We start from the raw sequence: 22,760 nt of genomic DNA, 5'->3' as shown, positions 1-22,760 counted from the left end.
TGGGGAAAAGTTCATTATATGATTCAGGCTTACAGGAGTTAGAGGATGGGGACATGCGTGCAACTTCTCACTAATTCATTCACAAGGTAGTCAGGTAAGCATAATACACAAACACTAATCCAAAGTGTGCTGTGAAGTGGTCAGCAAGAAACAATGCATCAGTGAAGTGCCACCATTAAGGAGGAGATGCTGAGCAATTGTTGATCTTCGGTGGCCCAGTAGGTTATGGAGTGGCCCGCACTTGGAAGAAGCAGCAGGTGTTCCCCAGGAGGAGACATTCCAGGACTCTTTAACAGTCCAAAATAGCTGTTGAAATGTCTTTGGTCTGCCATAGTACCAACCACCAGTGGAGAGGCCCAACAGAAAGTGCATAGCAGTTTCAGCTCTGTGGATTAGACAACCTCATTAATACCATCTGCTAAGATGGACCGAAGTTAGCGGCAGAGGTATAAAATTGCTAGTTGGGTCTGCAGAGTGTCCAACATGACAATTGGTCCATCGGGCAGTGACAAGTAAGTGACAGGATCACCAGGAAGTGATCACTGTAACAAATATTATCATACAGCAATCATTCTAGCAAAGCCAGGAGACTGGGGGAAGAGATTGTAATGTCAGTAGCAAGAAAGGTGCAGTGTGTCTCACTAAAATGGTTATGGCACAGTCATTGAAGATGAACAGATCAAGATCAGTCAAATGTTTGTCTATCAGAAGGCCCCTACTACCATGTGGTGTGGTACTGCCCCACAAGGTTTGGTGTGCATTGAAGTTCCAAGGTAGGGGAAATGGGAAGGAGGAATTAAGGTATGTAACTGCTCTGTCTGAGGGTAAATGAACTATGTAAACAGTGATCATTGTGGTCATTTACACTTGCACTGTTATTTCTTCCAGTGTGGTAGGGAGGGGAATAATCCACTCACATCTGTGTGAATTAACATACACATCCCTCCAGATGCTCTTTTGAGGTAGGTATGTTTTTAACAGAATGCTTAGTAATATCAAAGATATGAAGAATGTTCACCAGTGAGATGCGTATTTTGGAGAGCAACACAGACCACACTGGACGAGAATATTTATTGTTGCATTTCTGGTTATTGTGACTGTAATACTCATAGTATTTCCATTGTATTGTCACAGCAAAGATCTCCTGGTAAGGTGTAGAAGTGCCAGGAGACCATATCAAGCAGCAGGATCACTCTCTCTCACTGGCCAGGATGGAATGACATTGACACACACGGGTTCAGGTTTCGGTGACATGGGGAAATCGGGCACCTCCAGGATAACTGGAGTAGCCTCCTCCTGCAATTCTCTCTCTCTCTCTCTCTCTCTCTCTCTCTCTCTCTCTCTCTCTCTCTCTCTCTCTCTCTCTCTCTCTCTGACTACTTTAGAGAGTTGGGACTCCAGTGAGAACTCAAAGCTGCCTGGGTGGGAGTTAGCCATTGAAGAGAAGCATGAAGCCCCGTTACCTGCAGTCAGTTATTACTTCAGCCACTGGCTGGTGTCAGGTTTTCGGTAATAGATGACAGAGAGGTGCAGCTTCTCTAGCTGGGTGTGACAAACAGAGGTCTCCAAAGATGGTGAAGCATGATTACAGGAAGTAAGGGCCTGTCTAGCTAATGGGCTAATTTACTTGCTTGACTACCAGAGGTCAGCGGTGAGTGAATGTTAGAGTAAGTACTTAAGGTACTGCTGACGATCTGGCCACAAAGTGGTGAATTGTTGACACCATTGGGATGGGATATAAATGATCATACTTCTTCTGAACCTCAAAATATGAGAGGAATCGAAGACCTTCAGCTCCTGGATTTTACATTGATTCATTAGGGCAGCACACTTTGGGGATTAGGGAAGATGGTTGTCTTCACAGTTTATGCAGAAATGTGGTTGATCACATGGCGAGTTTGGATGGATCAGCTGACCACAATCCCCATAAACTGCCTTGTTCATACAATGGGGATCATTTAAGGCAGTGCAGCAGTAGTGGGAAATACGGCATTCACCACCATGGTAGACCATGATTTTCAGTTTCTCGGGAAGTGAATCACCTCTTGAAAATATGAATGCTCCAATGCCAGCCTTGTCAGTGGGCCTTGATGTACACGATGTATGAAGTGGGTGCCTTGCTTCCCCAGGTTCTCACATAATTCCGTATCTGTCAGCAGCATTACATTCTGGTGATAAATTAAACCCTGTGCCATGCTCAGGATCTTACGGGGTGTTACGGTAATGGGTGCATCACAAAATTTTGTGAATAAGTGTAAAGCTTTGTTGTGGGTAGAATTAATTTTTGAATTAAGAAAGAAACATTTCATAATTTACTGGGGGAAGGGATTTCTCCAAATGTATTTTCAGTATTTCAATATTCTCCACGAAGAACATCACCTTAGAGATAGAAAGGTTACTTCATCAGCCTGGGTACAGATAGGGAGCTGAGGGGGAGTGAGTTTCTACAGTTCACTGGATTTTGCTTTTCTCTCATGAGATGGCCAAGGAGGAAAAGTTCCTGGGGCCATATATCATCATTGAAGCTTTTAGAGTAGTCTGAAGAGATTACCAGAGCCTCGCAGCTACTGGCTGATAACTGTGCTCTATTGACTCTGTCAGAAGTCAACATTATACCACCTGTTGTGAATGAGAACACTTTCCATGGGCACCAACTATCCTGTCAATGACCTCGTGGTTCGATGGCCAATCCGTTTTGGCCTGGTACCCCCAAATGGACAGTCACCTACTCCTCGGCATGCATTTTGAGGAAACAGCTTGAGGCCTTTGCGCATTCTAATTGTCAGGTGACAGATAATCTAAATCCTACATTCTGTGGGAGATGCATCTGCAGAAATGGGTATTTTTCTTGGCCACCGAGGTCCCCGGAATGAAGCTCTTTAGATTTTTTCCTGTAAATATTATTTGAAAGATGAAGCCGAAAAAAAGAGTGTACATGAAAGAGGCAAAATGACCATTTATATTATGAACAGTATTGGCTCTATAAAAGAATATCAAGATGACCTCAGAAGAACTACATGTGGTGTTCTCATGAGAATTAGAAAGTGCACTGAAGTCAAAGGAGAAATTTTTGAAAGTCAAATTTAAACATAATCATTTGCCTTTGCTTAACATCCTCTGAGTATTTGTTTGTGTTACATTTAACAGCTTTATTTCTGTAACCAATAAAAAGTGAACATGTGTTATGTGGAATGTTTTATTAAAATTAGTATGTACTACCATTAATACCACCTCCTAAAATATTTACTATGCAGCCTGGAACACCCTGCATATTCCTTTTGGCCTTTCCTTCTTTGCTTAGTAAATACTTACCTTCTGAACTCTTGGGATTCACACAGCTCCTTCTCTTTTATCCAAAGGTTGCTTCAGTTTTTCTGTAAGTGGCACCTGTTTTTTTCCCAGCAATGCATGCTTATGTAGCTTCACATTTCTCCTCAGGCCATTCCTGCTTAGCATTTCTCCTACAGCCATTCTTGCATTGCACTTTTATAGTTTGTGTCAACCTCATTTTAAGACATCTGTATTTTCCTTTGCCTGCTTCATGTGCTGCATTTTTATGTTCTCTCCTGTCATAAGCCAGATTCGATATCTCGTGTGTTATTGAAGAATTTCTACCAGGCCTTGTTATTTTGTCTATTTGTTATGCCACTACCTTCGCTATATCATTTACCACAGCTACCCATTCATCTTCTGTTGTAACCCTTTTCCCTGTTTCTGTTAGTTGTTTCCTAGTGCTCCCTGTAAAATTATTAACATCTTCCAGTTCTTTTAAAGTTTCTCAAACCCTCTTTCGTTAATGCCTACCTTTCTGCAGTTTCTTCAGATTTACTTTGTAGTTCAGAATCTTATAACTTGTGGTCAAGAGCACACATCTGCCCTGAGAATGTTTTACAATTTTAAATCTGATTTCTAAATCTGGCTTACTGTTACATAATAAAAGTCTCCAGATCTCCTCTACATTTACTACCTTCTTTCATGATTCTTAAACCAAGTGTTTGCAATGTAAAATGCACTCTGTACAAAATTGTATCAAGCAGTTTCCTATTTCATTCCTATTGCTCTGTACATGTGTGTGTACTATTTTTCCTTCTCTTCCTTTTCCTTGTGTTAATTTCAATCTGCTCCAAAAATTAAACATCTCACCTAACTATTGGAAATATTTCTTTTATCCAATCATACATTATTTGGCCATTTGCCTTCTGCAGATCAGTTGTTGTCGTTGTTGTTATTGAGACTTGTTTGATGCAGCTCTCCATGCTACTCTATCCTGTGCAAGCTTAATTCGACTACATTCCACTGTGCTTGTTTTGCTTTTGTTGATGTTCATCTTATATCCTCCTTTCAAGACACTGTCCATTCTGTTCAACTGCTCTTCCAAGTCCTTTGCTGTCTCTGACAGAATTACAATGTCATCGGCGAACCTCAAAGTTATTATTTCTTCTCCATAGATTTTAATACCTACTCCGAACTTTTCTTTTGTTTCCTTTACTGCTTGCTCAATATACAGATTGAATAGCATCAGGGAGAGGCTACAACTCTGTCTCACTCCCTTCCCAACCACTGCCTCCCTTTCATGGCCCTCGACTCTTGTAACTGCCATCTGCTTTCTGTACAAATTGCAAATAGCCGTTTGCTCCCTGTATCTTACTCCTGTCACCTTCAGAATTTGAAAGAGAGTATTCCAGTCAACATTGTCAAAAGCTTTCTCCAAGTCTACAAATGCTAGAAACGTTGGTTTGCCTTTCCTTAATCTTTCTTCTAAGATAAGTCGTAGCTTCAGTATTGCCTCCAACATTTCTATGGAATCCAAAATGATCTTCCCTGAGGTCGGCTTCTACCAGTTTTTCTATTCGTCTGTAAAGAAACTGCTTATTTGCTTCTGTCTCGGGTTCTTCGGCCGACGTTCGTGTGATGATTTTGCTGACGTTTCGCCAGCACGAGTGGCTGGCATTGTCAAAGCTTCACCCTCCATTGCCGGAGGTGAACTGGAGCCGGGCTCGCGGCCGCAGACTATATGTACCTTGCGCGCCAACGTCCGAGGGCTTCTCCGCGGTCATTTCCGCGGTCATTTCCGGTGCGTTTCTCCTCTTGCTACCTGCTACGGTCGTTCTCTGCAGTCCGGGAAGCCAGGAGCCGTTTACCTTAAGGCTTTCTTCTTTCTTGTTGAAGCTGTTCCCGTGTTTGTGTATTTCTACAGCTTCTCTGTACAAGCGGGTGTGATAGTGCTTCTCTACAGCCAGAACTTCCGTGTCGGTGAATTTTATTACATGTACCTGGTCGGTCTCACTCAGTGCGTGTTCTGCCACGGCCGATTTTTCCACCTGTCCCAACCTGCAATGTCGCTTATGTTCTTTGATCCTGGTGTTGATTGATCTTCCAGTCATTCCAACATAAACTTTCCCGCATGTGCATGGTAAGCGGTATATTCCTGACATTGCAAGTGGGTCCCTTTTATCCTTTGCCGATCTAAGACATTCTTTGATCTTCCTTGTCGGTTTGAAAATTGTCTTTACGCCGTGCTTGTGTAATATACGGCCGATTCTGTCCGTCACTCTGGGAATGTATGGCAGAAAGGCCGTACCCGACATTTCTTTTTCTGGTTTCTTACTTCGCCGGTGGTTTGGCTTTGTTACACTTCTAATATCATTTGTGGAGTACCCATTGCTCCTCAGAACACTTTCCAGGTGTTGCATTTCGCGTTTAAGGTGCTGCGGCTCACATATTCGTGCTGCTCGCGTTACGAGCGTCTGAATCGTGCCTCTTTTCTGGCTCGGGTGGTGGTTTGACAGTTTGTGCAGATATTGGTCCGTGTGCGTCGGTTTTCGGTACACGCTATGTCCCAGGTTTTGGCCATCCCTTGTGACCAGCACATCTAGAAATGGTAGTTTTTTGTCCTTTTCCACTTCCATGGTAAATTTTATGTTGGCGTGGAGGTTGTTCAAGTGTCTTAGGAAGTCACCGAGCTGTTCTTCACCATGGCTCCACACGACGAAAGTATCATCGACGTACCTGTACCACACCTTAGGTTTACAAGTCGCCGAGTCCAGTGCCTGTGCTTCGAAATGTTCCATGAAGAAGTTGGCCACCACTGGACTAAGAGGACTACCCATGGCAACGCCTTCCAGCTGTTCGTAGAAATTGCCATTCCACGTGAAATAGCTCGTGGTGAGACAGGCATGGAAGAGCTTCATGATGTCTTGCGGGAAAATGGAACCGATGTGCTCCAGAGCGTCACTGAGTGGCACTTTCGTAAACAAAGAAACAATATCAAAGCTGACCAGGATGTCGTTTGGTGCAAGTTTTAGTTTCTTCAGCTTCTCGATGAAATGTCCTGAGTCCTTTACGTACGTGTCGGTCTTCCCCACGTGCGGCTGGAGCAGAGAGGCCAAGTGTTTTGCCAGTTTATATGTCGGTGAGCCAGGAGCGCTAACAATCGGTCTTAATGGAACGTTGTTCTTATGGATCTTAGGTAATCCATACAGGCGAGGTGGTAGGGCTTCTGTGTTGCGCAGGTATCTCTGTATGTCCTCCGGAACAGAAGATGCCTTGATTAACCGATTCGTATTCCGTGTGATACGCTGCGTCGGATCTGCGCTTAGTTTTCGGTACGTCGTCGGATCTAATAGGTCTCGGATCTTTTGTTCATAATCTTCGGTCTTCATTACGACGGTCGCATTCCCCTTATCGGCAGGCAGTACCAATATACTCTTGTCAGCGTTAAGATTCTTAATAGCTTGTACTTCTTCTTTCTTCAGATTGCATGCTGGTGGTTTAGCTCGGCGCAGTATCCTGGCTGTTTCAGTGCGTATTTCCTCTGCCCTTTCACAAGGAAGGGTCCGAATGGCCGCTTCGGTGTTAGCAATGATGTCCTCCACAGGTATAGTTCTTGGGATGACAGCGAAATTCCCTCCTTTTTGAAGAACGGATACTTCCTCTTCGGTCAATTGTCGTTCAGTGAGGTTGACCACAGTGCGTGACATGTCGGGAAACGCGTATCACACGGAATACGAATCGGTTAATCAAGGCATCTTCTGTTCCGGAGGACATACAGAGATACCTGCGCAACACAGAAGCCCTACCACCTCGCCTGTATGGATTACCTAAGATCCATAAGAACAACGTTCCATTAAGACCGATTGTTAGCGCTCCTGGCTCACCGACATATAAACTGGCAAAACACTTGGCCTCTCTGCTCCAGCCGCACGTGGGGAAGACCGACACGTACGTAAAGGACTCAGGACATTTCATCGAGAAGCTGAAGAAACTAAAACTTGCACCAAACGACATCCTGGTCAGCTTTGATATTGTTTCTTTGTTTACGAAAGTGCCACTCAGTGACGCTCTGGAGCACATCGGTTCCATTTTCCCGCAAGACATCATGAAGCTCTTCCATGCCTGTCTCACCACGAGCTATTTCACGTGGAATGGCAATTTCTACGAACAGCTGGAAGGCGTTGCCATGGGTAGTCCTCTTAGTCCAGTGGTGGCCAACTTCTTCATGGAACATTTCGAAGCACAGGCACTGGACTCGGCGACTTGTAAACCTAAGGTGTGGTACAGGTACGTCGATGATACTTTCGTCGTGTGGAGCCATGGTGAAGAACAGCTCGGTGACTTCCTAAGACACTTGAACAACCTCCACGCCAACATAAAATTTACCATGGAAGTGGAAAAGGACAAAAAACTACCATTTCTAGATGTGCTGGTCACAAGGGATGGCCAAAACCTGGGACATAGCGTGTACCGAAAACCGACGCACACGGACCGATATCTGCACAAACTGTCAAACCACCACCCGAGCCAGAAAAGAGGCATGATTCAGACGCTCGTAACGCGAGCAGCACGAATATGTGAGCCGCAGCACCTTAAACGCGAAATGCAACACCTGGAAAGTGTTCTGAGGAGCAATGGGTACTCCACAAATGATATTAGAAGTGTAACAAAGCCAAACCACCGGCGAAGTAAGAAACCAGAAAAAGAAATGTCGGGTACGGCCTTTCTGCCATACATTCCCAGAGTGACGGACAGAATCGGCCGTATATTACACAAGCACGGCGTAAAGACAATTTTCAAACCGACAAGGAAGATCAAAGAATGTCTTAGATCGGCAAAGGATAAAAGGGACCCACTTGCAATGTCAGGAATATACCGCTTACCATGCACATGCGGGAAAGTTTATGTCGGAATGACTGGAAGATCAATCAACACCAGGATCAAAGAACATAAGCGACATTGCAGGTTGGGACAGGTGGAAAAATCAGCCGTGGCAGAACACGCACTGAGTGAGACCGACCAGGTACATGTAATAAAATTCACCGACACGGAAGTTCTGGCTGTAGAGAAGCACTATCACACCCGCTTGTACAGAGAAGCTGTAGAAATACACAAACACGGGAACAGCTTCAACAAGAAAGAAGAAAGCCTTAAGGTAAACGGCTCCTGGCTTCCCGTACTGCAGAGAACGACCGTAGCAGGTAGCAAGAGGAGAAACGCACCGGAAATGACCGCGGAAATGACCGCGGAGAAGCCCTCGGACGTTGGCGCGCAAGGTACATATAGTCTGCGGCCGCGAGCCCGGCTCCAGTTCACCTCCGGCAATGGAGGGTGAAGCTTTGACAATGCCAGCCACTCGTGCTGGCGAAACGTCAGCAAAATCATCACACGAACGTCGGCCGAAGAACCCGAGACAGAAGCAAATAAGCAGTTTGTCAACAAGTGGCCACGAAACTCTTAACAATTTTGTACGTCTGTAAAGAATTCGCATTAGTATTTTGCAGCTGTGACTTAATAAACTGACAGTTCGGTAATTTTCACATCTGTCAACACCTGCTTTGTTTGGGATTGGAATTATTAAATTCTTCTTGAAGTCTGAGTGAATTTCGCCTGTCTCATACATCTTTCTCACCAGATGGTAGAGTTTTGTCAGGACTGACTCTCCCAAGGCTGTCAGTAGTTCTAATGGAACGTTGTCTACTGCTGGGACCTTGTTTCGTCTCAGGTCTTTTAGTGTCAAACTCTTCACGCAGTATTGTATCTCCCATTTCATCTTCATCTACCTCCTCTTCCATTTCCATTTCCATCATATTGTCCTCAGGAACATTGCCCCTGTATAGACCCTCTATATCCACCTTCCACCTTTCTGCGTTCCTTCCTTTGCTTAGGACTGGGTTTCCATCTGAGCTCTTGATATTCATACAAGTGGTTCTCTTGTCTCCAGAGGTCTCTCTAATTTTCCTGTAGGCAGTATCTATCTTACCCCTCGTGAGATAAGCCTCTACATCCTTACATTTATCCTCTAGCCATTCCTGCTTAGCCATTTTGCACTTCCTGTCGATCTCACTTTTGAGACGTTTGTATTCCTTTTTGGCTGCTTCACATACTGCATTTTTGTATTTTCTCCTTCCATCAATTAAATTCAGTATCTCTTCTGTTACCCAAGGATTTCTACTAGCCCTCATCTTTTTACCTTTTTGATCCTCTGCTGCCTTCACTATTTCATTCCTCAAACCTACCCATTCTTCTTCTGCTCTATTCCCCCATTCCTGTCAATTGTTGCCTTATGCTCTCCCTGAATCTCTCTAAAACCTCTGGTTCTTTTAGTTTATCCAGGTCCCGTCTCCTTAAATTCCCACCTTTTTGCAGTTTCTTCAGTTTTAATCCACAGTTCATAACCAATAGATTGTGGTCAGAGTCCACATCTGCCTTTGGAAATGTCCTACAATTTAAAACCTGATTCCTAAATCTCTGTCTTACCATTATATAATCTATCTGATACCTTTTAGTATCTCCAGGGTTCTTCCATGTATACAACCTTCTTTCATGATTCTTGAACCAAGCATTAACTATGATTAAGTTACGCTCTGTGCAAAATTCTACCAGGCGGCTTCCTCTTTCAGTTCTTACCCCCAGTCCATATTCACCTACTACGTTTCCTTCTCTTTCTTTTCCTACTGTCGAAATCCAGTCACCCACGACTATTAAATTTTCGTCTCCCTTCACTACCTGAATAATTTCTTTTACCTTATCATAGATTTCCTCAATTTCTTCGTCATCTGCAGAGCTAATTGGCATATAAACTTGTACCACTGTAGCAGGCATGGGCTTAGTATCTATCTTGTCCACAATAGTGCATTCACTATGTTGTTTGTAGTAGCTTACCTGCATTCCTATTTTTTTCATTCATTATTAAACCTACTCCTGCATTACCCCTATTTGATTTGGTATTTATAACCCTGTATTCACCTGACCAAAAGTCTTATTCTTCCTGCCACCGAACTTCACTAATTCCCTCTATATCTAACTTTAACCTATCCATTTCCCTTTTTAAATTTTCTAACCTACCTGCCCGATTAAGGGATCTGACATTCCATGCTCCGATCCGTAGAACGTCAGCAGTTTTCTTTCTCCTGATAACGATGTCCTCTTGAATAGTCCCCGCTCGGAGATCCGAATGGGGGACTATTTTACCTCCAGAATATTTTACCCAGGAGGACGTCATTATCATTTAATCATACAGTAAAGCTGCATGCCCTCAGGAAAAATTACGGCTGTAGTTTCCCCTTGCTTTCAGCTGTTCGCAGTACCAGCACAGCAAGGCCGTTTTGGTTAGTGTTACAAAGCCAGGTTAGTTAATCATCCAGACTGTTGCCCCTGCAACTACTGAAAATGCTGCTGCCCCTCTTCTGGAACCACATGTTTGTCTGGCTTCTCAACAGATACCCCTCCATTGTGGTTGCACGTATGGTACGGCCATCTGTATCGCTGATGCAAGCAAGCCTCCCCACCAACAGCAATGTCCATGGTTCATGGGGGGAGGTCTGCAGATCTAGTAGGCATATAAACTTTTACTACTGTTGTGGGTGTTGGCTGTATCTGTTGTGGATGTGATAACTTGTTCACAATGCTGTTCATAGTAGCTCACCTGCAGTCCTATTTTCTTGTGGGTTATTAAGCTCGCTCATGTTTTACTCCTATTGAACTTCGTTTTGATAACTCCTGATCAGAAGTCCTTTTCTTCCCATCAGTGTATCACTGATTCCTACTTCATCTAACTTCAACCTATCAATTTTTGTTCTTAAGTTCTGCAATCTTCCTACCCAGTTTAGGGATCTAATATTCCGTGCTTGTATCTCTTGATAACATCATCCTGAGCAGTTCCTATCCTTCCATAATCCAAGCTTGTGCTGCTCCTCTAATGACCTTGTTATCATTGGGATGTTAAAGTCTTTTTCCCAGTAATTCAGTTGATTGCACCATGTCCTAGTAGTATTATGTAACTAATTTATTTACCTCTGGTGCTGGATCACTTTAATTTGAAAGCATTCTGAATGATTATATCAAGGTGTGATGGCTAGTGTTTTTGTCTTTTATATTTGTGTAGAATTCTGATGGTTATGCTTTACAGCATTTTATGGTGAACTGAACGAACTTTTACTTAGTAGCATATGTCATATTTGGAAGTTTTTGATTCTTGAAGTATATACTTGTACTTGCAGTAGGTATTACTACCATAGGAATTTTATAATCAAATTATAGAGTCTAACTATGTGCAGAGTCCTTGGGTAAGCAACACGAAGCTATGACAAGAGCTGTGAAGCTGGCTGAACGCAATAAACACCTTGAACAGGAATTAAGAGACATTGACCACATTGCATTGGCTGTTGAAGAGGAATGTAACTCAACAGTGAAAGAGAACTCAAGGAGAGTTTCAAAGATACAGGTGCTTTTATACCACTAAACCTACTTTTTAGCATATAAACTGTATTTTAGGAAATTTTTGTTATGTTGTGGTTACCGTAATACTTAGCAGTGGAATCAAATAAAATGATCCTAGTGTAATATTTTGCTTGAACTGACTTAACAGTTATGCCATCATCTTGTTTAGTGAACCAGCAATAGCCATTTCTCAAAGCATAACAAAAGTTAAAGTTGTTTTGTTAGTTTTTAATTATGTCTTCCAAAGATCATACAAAAGATAGAAATTTATATTTGGAGCATGCCAACCAAACAAGACGTGAAGACAGGCGATTTGCAGATTGTATTGTTTTTGATCTGGAAACACTACTGCTAAGTTTTAATTCTTCACGTAGATTGTTAGTGTAGTAGTTTCATATTTTACTTCTTTCTGTGCCAATTAGGTATACTAAAAGACAGTGTAGGTCATTTTCTTAATATGTACAATAATGGAAATTCCATGATAGCATACAATATCTAGCTATCATTCATGTCTTTTTAGAGACCAATTGGTCAGTTTTGTTGTTTGGAATGGCATATTATCCATAAGCTCCTCTCGATACTTCATTGCATAAATAACATCAGTGTATCGCATCTTCTTTCATTTGTTTAAGTATTCCATTTTGGTAGGAGAGAGGCAACATGCTATTTGGGAAATGTTTTGGTACTTGTGTACTTCCATGGACCCCAGATAGTGCACATTACTTTTGTGAACACTTCCCTGTGGCAAGTTAAAAAATAGCAATTCTCTAGATTAGATTAGATTAGATTAATACTTTACTGGGCAGTTATCATTTTTTACCAGTTAGTCTTTTTGTTTTGCAATTTGTTTTGTGACAAACACATGGAAAAGATGAAAAATGAAAATGCAAGTTCTGATGGCCTTTCATAGCTATTATATTTTTAGACTTGTAAAGATACTCGAAGTGCTTGTGTCACATGTTTCATTTACTTTGTTTGTGTGTTGTCATGGTTTGCATGATCACATATACTATGATGCAGAATCTCCAACCTGTATTTCACTTGTAATTGTTACCATGCTTACGTTGAGTTTACTAGTTGGATAAGTAACAAATGCGTTGCCATTCATTATTTTGCTTTTGTGTTAGTCATCACGATGCAGTTTATTATTGCACACTTTGATGTGGGAAAGCAGTATTCTGCAATAGCAAGCATTTTTATTTTGGAAAAATTGAGAAATAAGTGGAACAACCACTTTTGCATAATTTTTGTAAATTGAGCTACAGGTGTAAGAAGCCCAACAAAATACCTTTGCTGATGGAAAATAACTGAACAGCTATAAAAGGTAGTAATTTTGGGAAATTAAAGAGGCTGGTGAAATACTGGACAGTCTACACCTATTTATAACACTGATGAGATTTGGTGTGCTGTATATCATTCCAGAAAGTATGGATAACCAGAACATAAAATGTCTTGTGCATCAAAAATGGATGTGATTGTCATGCATGAAGTATGCAAGAGTGGAATGGCTGGAAAAATTGGTTGCCCTATAAATAAAGAAGTGTTGTATATGTGAACACTGCAAAGGAAATTGTTCACATAATTATGTTCTTGCTTCTGTGTCTTGCCAAAAAATGCTCAAAGAACATTCCTTGTGTTGAATACTTCTGCATATGTTGCCCTCCTTTTGAACCAAAATGTAATATTCATGTACAAAATAATAGAAGACATTTCCACAGTTCACCAGTGTTCATCAGGCAATGTATCCAGAGTAGGTGCTTGAAGCCGGGTGGCAGACATTATGAATTGGATAATAATGAGTCTGTATGGGGGTTGAAGACTTCGGCTTTAGCAATTGAAACTTTTGCTAGTGTGTTGAATTGTTACTTGTGAATCTGTCCTGTTATCCTCATGTGATCTAATCCTACTTGTCAAAATACAGGTGCATCAAATAAATATGTACTCACAATTGAAGGATGTTTAAAATTTGTTTTCATATCTATAACTGTAATCTCTGGTTAAAGTAAGTTTTCCAAACTGCAGATAAGGTAATACTTAAATTTTTGGCCTTCAGCCTCAATACATATCTGATTGAGTCATGGCAGATTTCCTAGCTCACTTTAAAACATCCATTGGGATTTTTGCACACTCTGCTTGAATCTCACATCAAAGTGTGTTGATGTTACACAGTGTTCCACAGTAAAAATTGAACACCATAACATCTGTGGAACATGCAAGAAACTCAATTAGTCCCATGCATCCTATCCACTGCCCTTGATAACATTTTAATACAGGTATGCTGACAAATTTCTGTGATTGTGCAGTGGAGACCGTCTTGTTGGTAATAAAATGTATAATTCAAAAAAGATAAAGGAATTTGGCAGTTGATTGCAAACCCAACCTGTATTTTTATTGTAGATTTAGATTTCAGCTGTTGAGTAGCCGTCTTCCTTGCTTTTAAATGGAGTCATTTAGATTCATCAAGCTTTTGGCAACGCATGTTACCAGTCGACTTTTAAGACATATATGGCCATAGCCTAATTATTGATGGAATCAAACTTTTGTCAAATGTATAATTGCCATACTTTATACAAATGGAAAGGAAAACCTTGTTGGTTCCTTTCCCCCAGTTACAGTAACTTCAAAATAGAAAAGTCCCGTGAACCTGATAGAAGACTAGCCACACCTCACCTTAAAACCAGGTGTTTTTATGAAGTGATAATTTTCAGGCCAGTAAGCACAATTGTGTTCATTGGTAGCTCCATTAAATTTGGACTGTTCTTCATCTGGCCAAAAACTGCTACCCATAAATCTCAGTTCTTGTTTCACCATCCCATGAACCCACTCGCAAAATTGTTTCCTGCAATCTTGATAATCACTTAGCTTTTCACTAGCCTTGGAATGAAATAACGCAACCTGCTTCTCTCCAGTATACACTGTATACTAATAGTAGTTACAAGTGGTAGTCATAAAATTTTATGTATTACCTAACAAAAATAAAATTGTACGATTAATTTCTTGTTTGCAGTTACACTATGTGATCAAAAGTATTCAGACACCTGGCTGAAAATGACTTTAAAGTTCGTGGCACCCTAAATGCATGTCGTACCTTCCCTACGTGAGGCAGACGCAGTTCCGAGGGGAGAAACGAGGACAGAAGCCGAGAGCAGAACCGTGTTAAGCTAGAAGGCCCTACGATAACGGACGGAGTGGACACCCACGCCCCCAGCCTACCTGTACGACTACACAACCCGCACGTTTTAGCGTGAGGCTTTTTCGTGTCTCAGGTACGGCAAGGACAACCCCCAGCCCATGTTAAAAGCTAGAGCCCTCCAGAAAAGCAGTATAGATCTTACGATAACACAAAAAGGGCCACTACCACCCGCAAGTTTTAGCGTGAGACTTTTTCGCGTGTCTGTTACATTAGGACAATCCTCCAGCCCATGTTAAAAGATAGAGCCCTCCAGAAGAACAGTATAGATCTCACGATAACGCTAAAAGGACCACACCAGCTGCAGGTTTTAGCGTGAGACTTTTTAGCGTCTCTGTTACATTGCAAACATTAAAAAACATTGCCCCACCACGAAAAGTATCACGTTTCTCATTGGATAGACAGAATTTTTGTAGGCGGAGCTTAAGGTTAACATTGAGACCCTGATTGGTCAGATGAAAACATAGTCAGATAGTTTTTTTAAATCTACTTCGGTAAATTGTAGTAAGGAGAAGTTAGAAAGAGTTGGTTCCGAGACGGCGAGCTGGATGGCTGCTGCGCCAGCCGCTGCCGCTCTGACGCTGCTTAAACACCGACAAGGTAATGAACGCATGTGATGCCGCATTTTTGGGCGCATAAGGCTCCACTCAGAACTGCAGAAGTCTCATCTGTTACACCCCCTTTTTTGCGTAATACTAGTGTCGATCGTTAATTAAAACTCATGGTGTTCACATTTGCCACTTGAAGTAAAGATCTGAAACGCGATAATTTTTCTGTTTTATAGTTATTGAGAAGCCACATCAGCCACTGTAATTTATGACAAGTTAATAAGTAATTAAAGATAATTGAGGGTCACTGTAGACCATTTTTATAGTTGTAGACCATTTTGATAGTTTTCTCTTTTGTGAAACTTAAATTAAACCGAGATTATTGATGTGATACGGCATAGGTCATCCTTCGATCGATTGTAGAACTTGGAAACCCATTTAGGGAATATTCGTTCACATTTTTGTTGAACGCAGTTGGTTTTTACCATCCTGTATTAAAACATTTCCTTTTATCAATAGTGCAATTTATAAATGATGTTTTGTGAGTAGAATAAAATTTCCAATGGTAAACTTAACTGCTTTTTCGACGTTATTTTACCAGCTAACTAAAAATAGGAAAGCCTTGAACCCTTTCCACTAAATTTAGTTAGTATTAAGATTCTTTTACAGGGAGTGCAGTGGAGCTGACGCTGAGATCATTTAGTATTTGGTTATATCATCACTAGTCTCACTGAACTCTTCTGAGTTCTACATGTCGTGTGTGGTCTGGTGTCTCCTTACCAGCAACAGGTCCCAGGTTCAAACTAGTTAATTCCCTAAAAAATACACTCAGAGCGTCGTTGCGCGAAAGTGGTAGGGAGACACGATATAGAACAATCAGACACCACCATGAATGTTTAGAAAATCTGTAATGCTGGAATTAAATAGGGTGTTGGCTCACCCTTAGCCTTGATGACAGCTTCTACAGCTTCCACTCTTGCATGATAACACTCAATCAGGTGCTGAAAGGCTTCTTGGGGAATGGCAGTCCATTCTTCACAGAGTGCTTCACTGAGGAGAGGTATTGAAGGCGGCATTCCAAAACATCCTAAAGGTGTTCTGTAGGATTCTGTAGGCCAGTCTGTTACAGGGTTGTTGTTGTCATGTAATCACTCCACCACAGACCGTGCATTATGAGTAGGTGCTCGATTGTGTTGAAAGGTGCAATCGCCATCCCCGAATTGCTCTTCAAAAGTGGGAAGCAAGAAGGTGCTTAAAACATCAATGTAGGTCTGTGCTGTGATAGAACCAAGCAAAACAACAAGGGATGCAACCCCCCCTCCATTGAAAACACAACCACACCATAAGACCACCACCTCCGAATTTTACTGTTCGCACTACACATGCTGGTAGATGACACCCTGCCATCAGATCACCACATTGTGTACCGTGATTCATCACTCCACACAACATTTTTCCACTGTTCAATTGTCCAATGTTTACGATCCTTACACCAAGTGAGGCATCGTTTGGCATTTAACAGCATTATGTGTGACTTATGAGTAGCCGCTCGACCATGAAATCAAAGTTTCCCCACCTCCTGCCTAACTGTCACAGTACTTGCAGTGGATCCTGATGCAGCTTAGAATTCCTGTGTGATGGTCTGGATAGATGTCTGTCTATTACACATTACGACCCTCTTCAACTGTCGGCGGTCTGTCAAACAGACAAGGTCGGCCTGTACGTTTTTGTGCTGTACGTGTCCCTTCACGTTTCCACTTCACTATGACATCGGATACAGTGGACCTATAGATGTTTAGGAGTGTGGAAATCTCACCCACAGACTTATGACACAAGTAAATGCTCTCTTACGATGTCTAATGACTACTGAGGTCGCTGATATGGAGTACCTGGCAGTAGGAGGCAGCACAATGCAGCTACTATGAAAATCATAGATTTTTGGGGGTGTCTGGATACTTTTGATCACATAGTGTATATGTCATCCCACTAATAAAATGGAGATAGGCTGTGCCATTTTTGTTTTGGCTCATCTTGTACTGTATAATGTTAATGTGGTGGTGGAATTTCAATTTTTTTTTATTAATTAAAACTTTATGACTTCCTCTCACACACATCTCTCGCACAACTCTTAGCTTGAAGACTTGTATTAAATGGACAAACAGTTCCAGCACCACATTTTAGAATTCATCAATGCAGTCCAATATTGATCCTGCTTTATAAACAGTAACACACGAACGTCTCCTCCTCATATCGTAGTGCCGCGTGATAAATCACAATGCTGCTGCTCATGCTCTGCCTGACGACGTCTCCTGACACAGTAAGCTTATATACAATCAAGTGTTTATGTAAAAAGGTGGTGGCAACTGTGCAAAACTTAAACTTGTTGGAGATAAAAAAAAATTTGTGTCAACCCATTCGGAGAACTTCTGAAGACAGATGTTGACTGTGGGTATTGTATCACAGACACAGCCCCTTTGACTGTTCAGAGATGTCACTAGACTGGCTAAAGATGTAAACAACCATGCATGAGCAGCTCCTATTAGCCGGAGGGGGTCTGACAGCTGATCAGTTCCAGTCATTCCACCAGGAAGGAGGTACACGGCTGTAGTTCAACCATGCCTAGACAGTCAATACCACAGTTCGATCACATCTACATTGTTACTTTGTGCCAGGAAGGGCCCTCAGCAAGGGAAGTGTCCAGGTGTTTCGGAGTGAACCAAAGCAATGTTGTTCAGTCTTGGAGGAGATATAGAGGGACAGGGACTGTCGATGACATGCCTTCCCACCCAAGGGCTACTACTGCGGGGGTTGATCACTACCTCTGGATTATGACTCAGAGTAACCCTGACAGCAGCGCCACCATATTGAATAATGCTTTTCATGCAGCCACAGGACATTGTGTTAAGACTCAAACTGTGTGCAATAGGCAGCATGATGTGCATTTTCACTCCCGACGTCCATGGTGAGGTCCATCTTTGCAACTATGACACCATGCAGTGTGGTACATATGGGCCCAACAACATGCCAAATGGACCGCTTAGGATTGGCATGATGAACTCTTCGCAATGAGTGTCGCATATTCCTTCAACCAGACAATCGTCGTAGACGTGTTTGGAGGCAACCCGGTCAGGCTGAACGCCTTAGACACACTGTCCGAGTGAAGCACAGTGGAGGTTCCCTACTGTTTTGGGGTGGATTTATGTGGGGCCGATGTATGCCTCTGGTTGTCATGGAAGGCCCCTATTGGCTGTACGATACGTGAATGCCATCCTCTGACCAATAGTGCAACCATATCGGCAGCATATTGGCTAGGCATTCGTCTTCATGGATGAAAATTTGCGCCCCCGTTGTGCAGATCTCCTGAATGACTTACTTCAGGATAACGACATCGCTCAACTAGATTGGCCAGCATGTTCTCCAGACAGGAACCTTATCGAACTTGCCTGGGATAGATTGAAAAGGCATGTTTATGGATGACTTGACCCACCAACCACTCTGAGGGATCTATGCCAAATTGCCATTGAGGAGTGGGAAAATCTGGACCAACAGTGCCTTGATGAACTTGTGGATAGTATGCCACAACGAATACACGCATGCATCAATGCAAGAGGACCTGCTACTGGGTATTAGAGGTACCAGTGTGTACAGCAATCTGGACAACCACCTCTGAAGCTATCACTGTATGGTGGTACAACATGCAATGTGTGGTTTTTGTGGGCAATAAAAAGGGCAGAAATGATGTATGTTGATCTCGATTTCAGTTTTCTGTACGGGTTCTGTAACTTTCAGAAATGAGGTGATGCCAAACATTTTTTTGATGTGTGTATTTAGAAGCTTTGTAGTTTGGTTTCATCCATCTGCTGGATGTGTAATTTGAGTATGACTCCTTTCCTGGATGGGTGGCATATTCCAGGACTTTGTTGTCACAAATGCTTTGGAAATTTATTGTTAGTCAAATTTTTCAATCCAATACCAGGTTAGTTACCTTATGTAGCATTACTCCACCAGATTGTGTATCATTAGCTTCAGGGGATTTCTCTGTACCCTTGGTGACACGGCAAATGCGTTAATGTCACACCAGCACGCTATCGAACTTAAGGAATGTGGTGTTTCACCTGCAGTGAATTGAGCCAGGTGCAGTGGAATAGTGTCCTATGAATAAGATTACTCACAGTTTAACCTAGAGTGATTTTTGCTGTTTGTTTGTCTGATACATTCCTGGGACACATTAAAAACATCCAATATTGTGTGAAGGACAGACGATGGTGTCACTAATATTCTCTTCTGAGGCCTGTTAGTGTCACGTACATCATTGCCTGCGTATCCTTATACTTCTGCAGCAGCTGCAGCCCAGATGGGTGATATCGTAGAAGGCACTATGTGCCTTTCCTTTAGTTCATATCAATTTAGGTTGCATCTGCTGAATGATAATTTCCAGCCACAGAGAAATAACCTGGTAGGTGAGCACTTGCAACACAGACATCATGCACTTACAACTGTCAGTTTGCTCCCTGGGCTTTAATCTAACTGGTAACCCCATCGATCACTGCCGACTTCCAGATGGCACTTGTCAGCAGTGGTGCTGCAGCAAGTCATGTTGGACAACTTGATCTGCACTATGGGGAAGTATCAGGCACCTTATATTGCAATACCAGGTTGTCCTACCATATATTGGCATTTTGTATGCTCCATAAGAGGTACACTATATGCAGTTACTCCTCCCAAGACCTGTGGCCAGTTTTCCAGCATGCTTTCTAATTATACAATTGTACCATTGTCACCTGTCCCAATATTTCCAGAGCATCTTTTGGTTCACACATGACAGCTATGTGAAATTTTTTTGTGTATATTGAAAATCCATTAATTTTAGTTCATAGGTGTATCGCACAATAGAGTAACATTACAAAAGTTCCAGTGAGGTGCATGCCTTCTTTTGTATAAACAATATTTGGGAAAGTGTTCCATTAATTTTCATTTTAGACATTTCTCCTGCATTAATTATTGCAGCTCGATACTACTACATTTTATTCAAAGCTTAGTGTAATCCAGGTGTTCTGCACACAGGAGAGACTAGATGCAAGTCTAGCTCAAGTACGTGACTTGGAAAGGGAAGTTCTAGAGCTTAAACGCAATGAACAAGAAGCTCAAGCTGATGTGGAAAGTGCCAAGAAAGATACTAGGCATGCTCAGCGAGCATTGGAGAAAGCCCAGTCAGAAAACAGACGCCTCTCTGAAAAAGTCAATAACCTCCTTGTAATAGGTAAGTCCATAGCTGTAAGCATTCTTATCTTTACCTTGTATGCTGCTGGCCATTAAAACTGCAACTCTATGATGATGCTGTGAAACAGACGAAAAACTAGAATGGAGTGTACTGCATGCTTGGATATGGAAATTATAAGCATTTCAGTAAAACACACAAAGTAGGTATAAGTAACAGCATCTAGATTACTTTCTTCCAATACAAACACCTGTCGGCAGGCAGCTGGGTCTCCATGGACACGTGAGCTGGACTGGACAAAAGGTTGACACACAGGCAACTGGGTTGGAGCCTAGGTGACAGTTATGCACCAGCCAGTGAACATGGGCAGTGTTGGTTGTGTGGTTAGTGAGGCATAGAACATGTACAAAAGGGTCGCCTGACAATGTTTGTGAAGAGATCATGTTATAACTTACGTAAGAAGGAAAAGTGTCTATTAGCATGTGTCTGAATTTGACAGGGGCAGAATTGTATCCTAGTGAGATAGGGGCTTTATTGCTGGATAATTTTGCTGCTCAGGGTCCGAGTGGCATGTGAATATGGAACAGACAGTTAAAATTTGCGCCAAGCAAGATCTCAAGCGCTCCGTGTGACTAGTGCCAAAGAGGACACACACACTGCTGGATTGGCCGTGCAGTACTGAATGGTCATCTCACATACTTTGTTAGAAAATGGTCTTGTTTGCTACAAGTTGAGTAGCCAGACAGGCCCTGTGCTCTGCACATCTCCAGAGCAACAATTTATATATTTAACTTTTCCTGTGTTTTATTAGTAGCGTATTAAATTTTGTGCATGTTTTTCTATTAAAAAGGTTTCATCTTGTGTTCTTAAGTGTAAATATAAATTCAGGTAATCTGTAATGCAGTTTTCATTTATTCTGAAGAGCCAGCTTCACAGCTCACAAGGCATCAGCTTCCACTTCTGACACATCAGGAGATAAGCAAGTTGTATATTTAAGTTTCTGTCTCTACTTTTATAGTAAGTTCTTAAGTTACGTAGGATTGGTAGACTGTGTGCAGATGTAGGAGGACCTGGCTCGATTTAACAAACAGCTGAATATACTTTTGGATACTCTGTCACCTTTAGGTTGCTGCCTTGGGGCATAGTGTTGGCGTAGAATCTGGTGCATTGCACGAGATAATGCTCAGGAGCTCTGTTGCCGAGGCACCTCCCAGTGTACCCAACGCAGTGGATCCGCCCACATAGGGGAAGGAGTGGCAGGTGGTAACACATTTGCATTACTCGAGGTGAAGGTCTAGTGTGGAAGCTGGCCATGTGGCCTGGCACAGTCATGCTGTGAGTGGACAGCTGGCTGCTACTTCAGCAAGGCCCAAGCAGGCACACATGGGCAGGAGTTAGTTAGTTATCAGCAGCTCCAACATTAGCACATTATGGAGCCACTGTAGATTAAAACTGAAGACACTGCAAAAAGGTGGGAATTTAAGGAAATGGGACCTGGATAAACTTACAGAACCAGACCTTGTAGAGTGTTTCAGGGAGAGCATTAGGGAGCGATTGAGAAGAATGGGGGAAAGAAATACAGTGAAAGTAGAATGGGTAGCTTCGAGAGATGAAATATTGAACACAGCAGAGAATCAAGTAGGTAAAAAGACGATGGCTAGTGAAACCCTTGGGTAGCAGAAGAGATACTGAATTTAATTGATGAAAGGATAAAATACAAAAATGCAGTAAATGAAGCAGGCAAAAAGGAATACAAATGTCTCAAAAATGAGATCAACAGGAAGTGCAAAATGGCTAAGCAGGGATGGCTAGAGGACAAATGTAAGAATGTAGAGGCAAATATCTCTAGGGGTAAGATAGATACTGCCTACAGGAAAATTAAAGAGACCTTTGGGAAAAGAGAACCACTTGTATGAATATCAAGAGCTCAGATGGTAATCCAGTTCTAAGCAAAGAAGGGAAAGCAGAAAGGTGGAAGGAGTATATAGAGGGTCTATACAAGGGTGATGTAGTTGAGGACAATATTATAGAAATGGAAGAGAATGTAGATGAAGATGAAATGGGAGGCACGATACTGTGTGAAGAGTTT

At 42.2% G+C, this 22,760-nt stretch overlaps 1 protein-coding gene across 2 annotated transcripts in view; it reads left to right on the top strand.

Moving 5' to 3' along the window:
• LOC126281309 (centrosomal protein of 135 kDa) overlaps positions 1 to 22,760 on the top strand; it is a 355,520-nt gene that overhangs the window by 77,243 nt on the left and 255,517 nt on the right. For both annotated transcript variants that reach the window (XM_049980149.1, XM_049980148.1), the window contains exons 6-7: positions 11,553 to 11,719; positions 20,518 to 20,713. In XM_049980149.1, coding sequence (XP_049836106.1) covers positions 11,553 to 11,719; positions 20,518 to 20,713 — 363 coding nt within the window. The remainder of the gene's footprint in view (positions 1 to 11,552; positions 11,720 to 20,517; positions 20,714 to 22,760) is intronic.

This window comes from Schistocerca gregaria, chromosome 7 (assembly GCF_023897955.1).
Source record: "Schistocerca gregaria isolate iqSchGreg1 chromosome 7, iqSchGreg1.2, whole genome shotgun sequence".
Taxonomy (NCBI): domain Eukaryota; kingdom Metazoa; phylum Arthropoda; class Insecta; order Orthoptera; family Acrididae; genus Schistocerca; species Schistocerca gregaria.
Note: the sequence above shows the minus strand (reverse complement) of the source record. Positions and strands in the feature narration are given on the sequence as shown.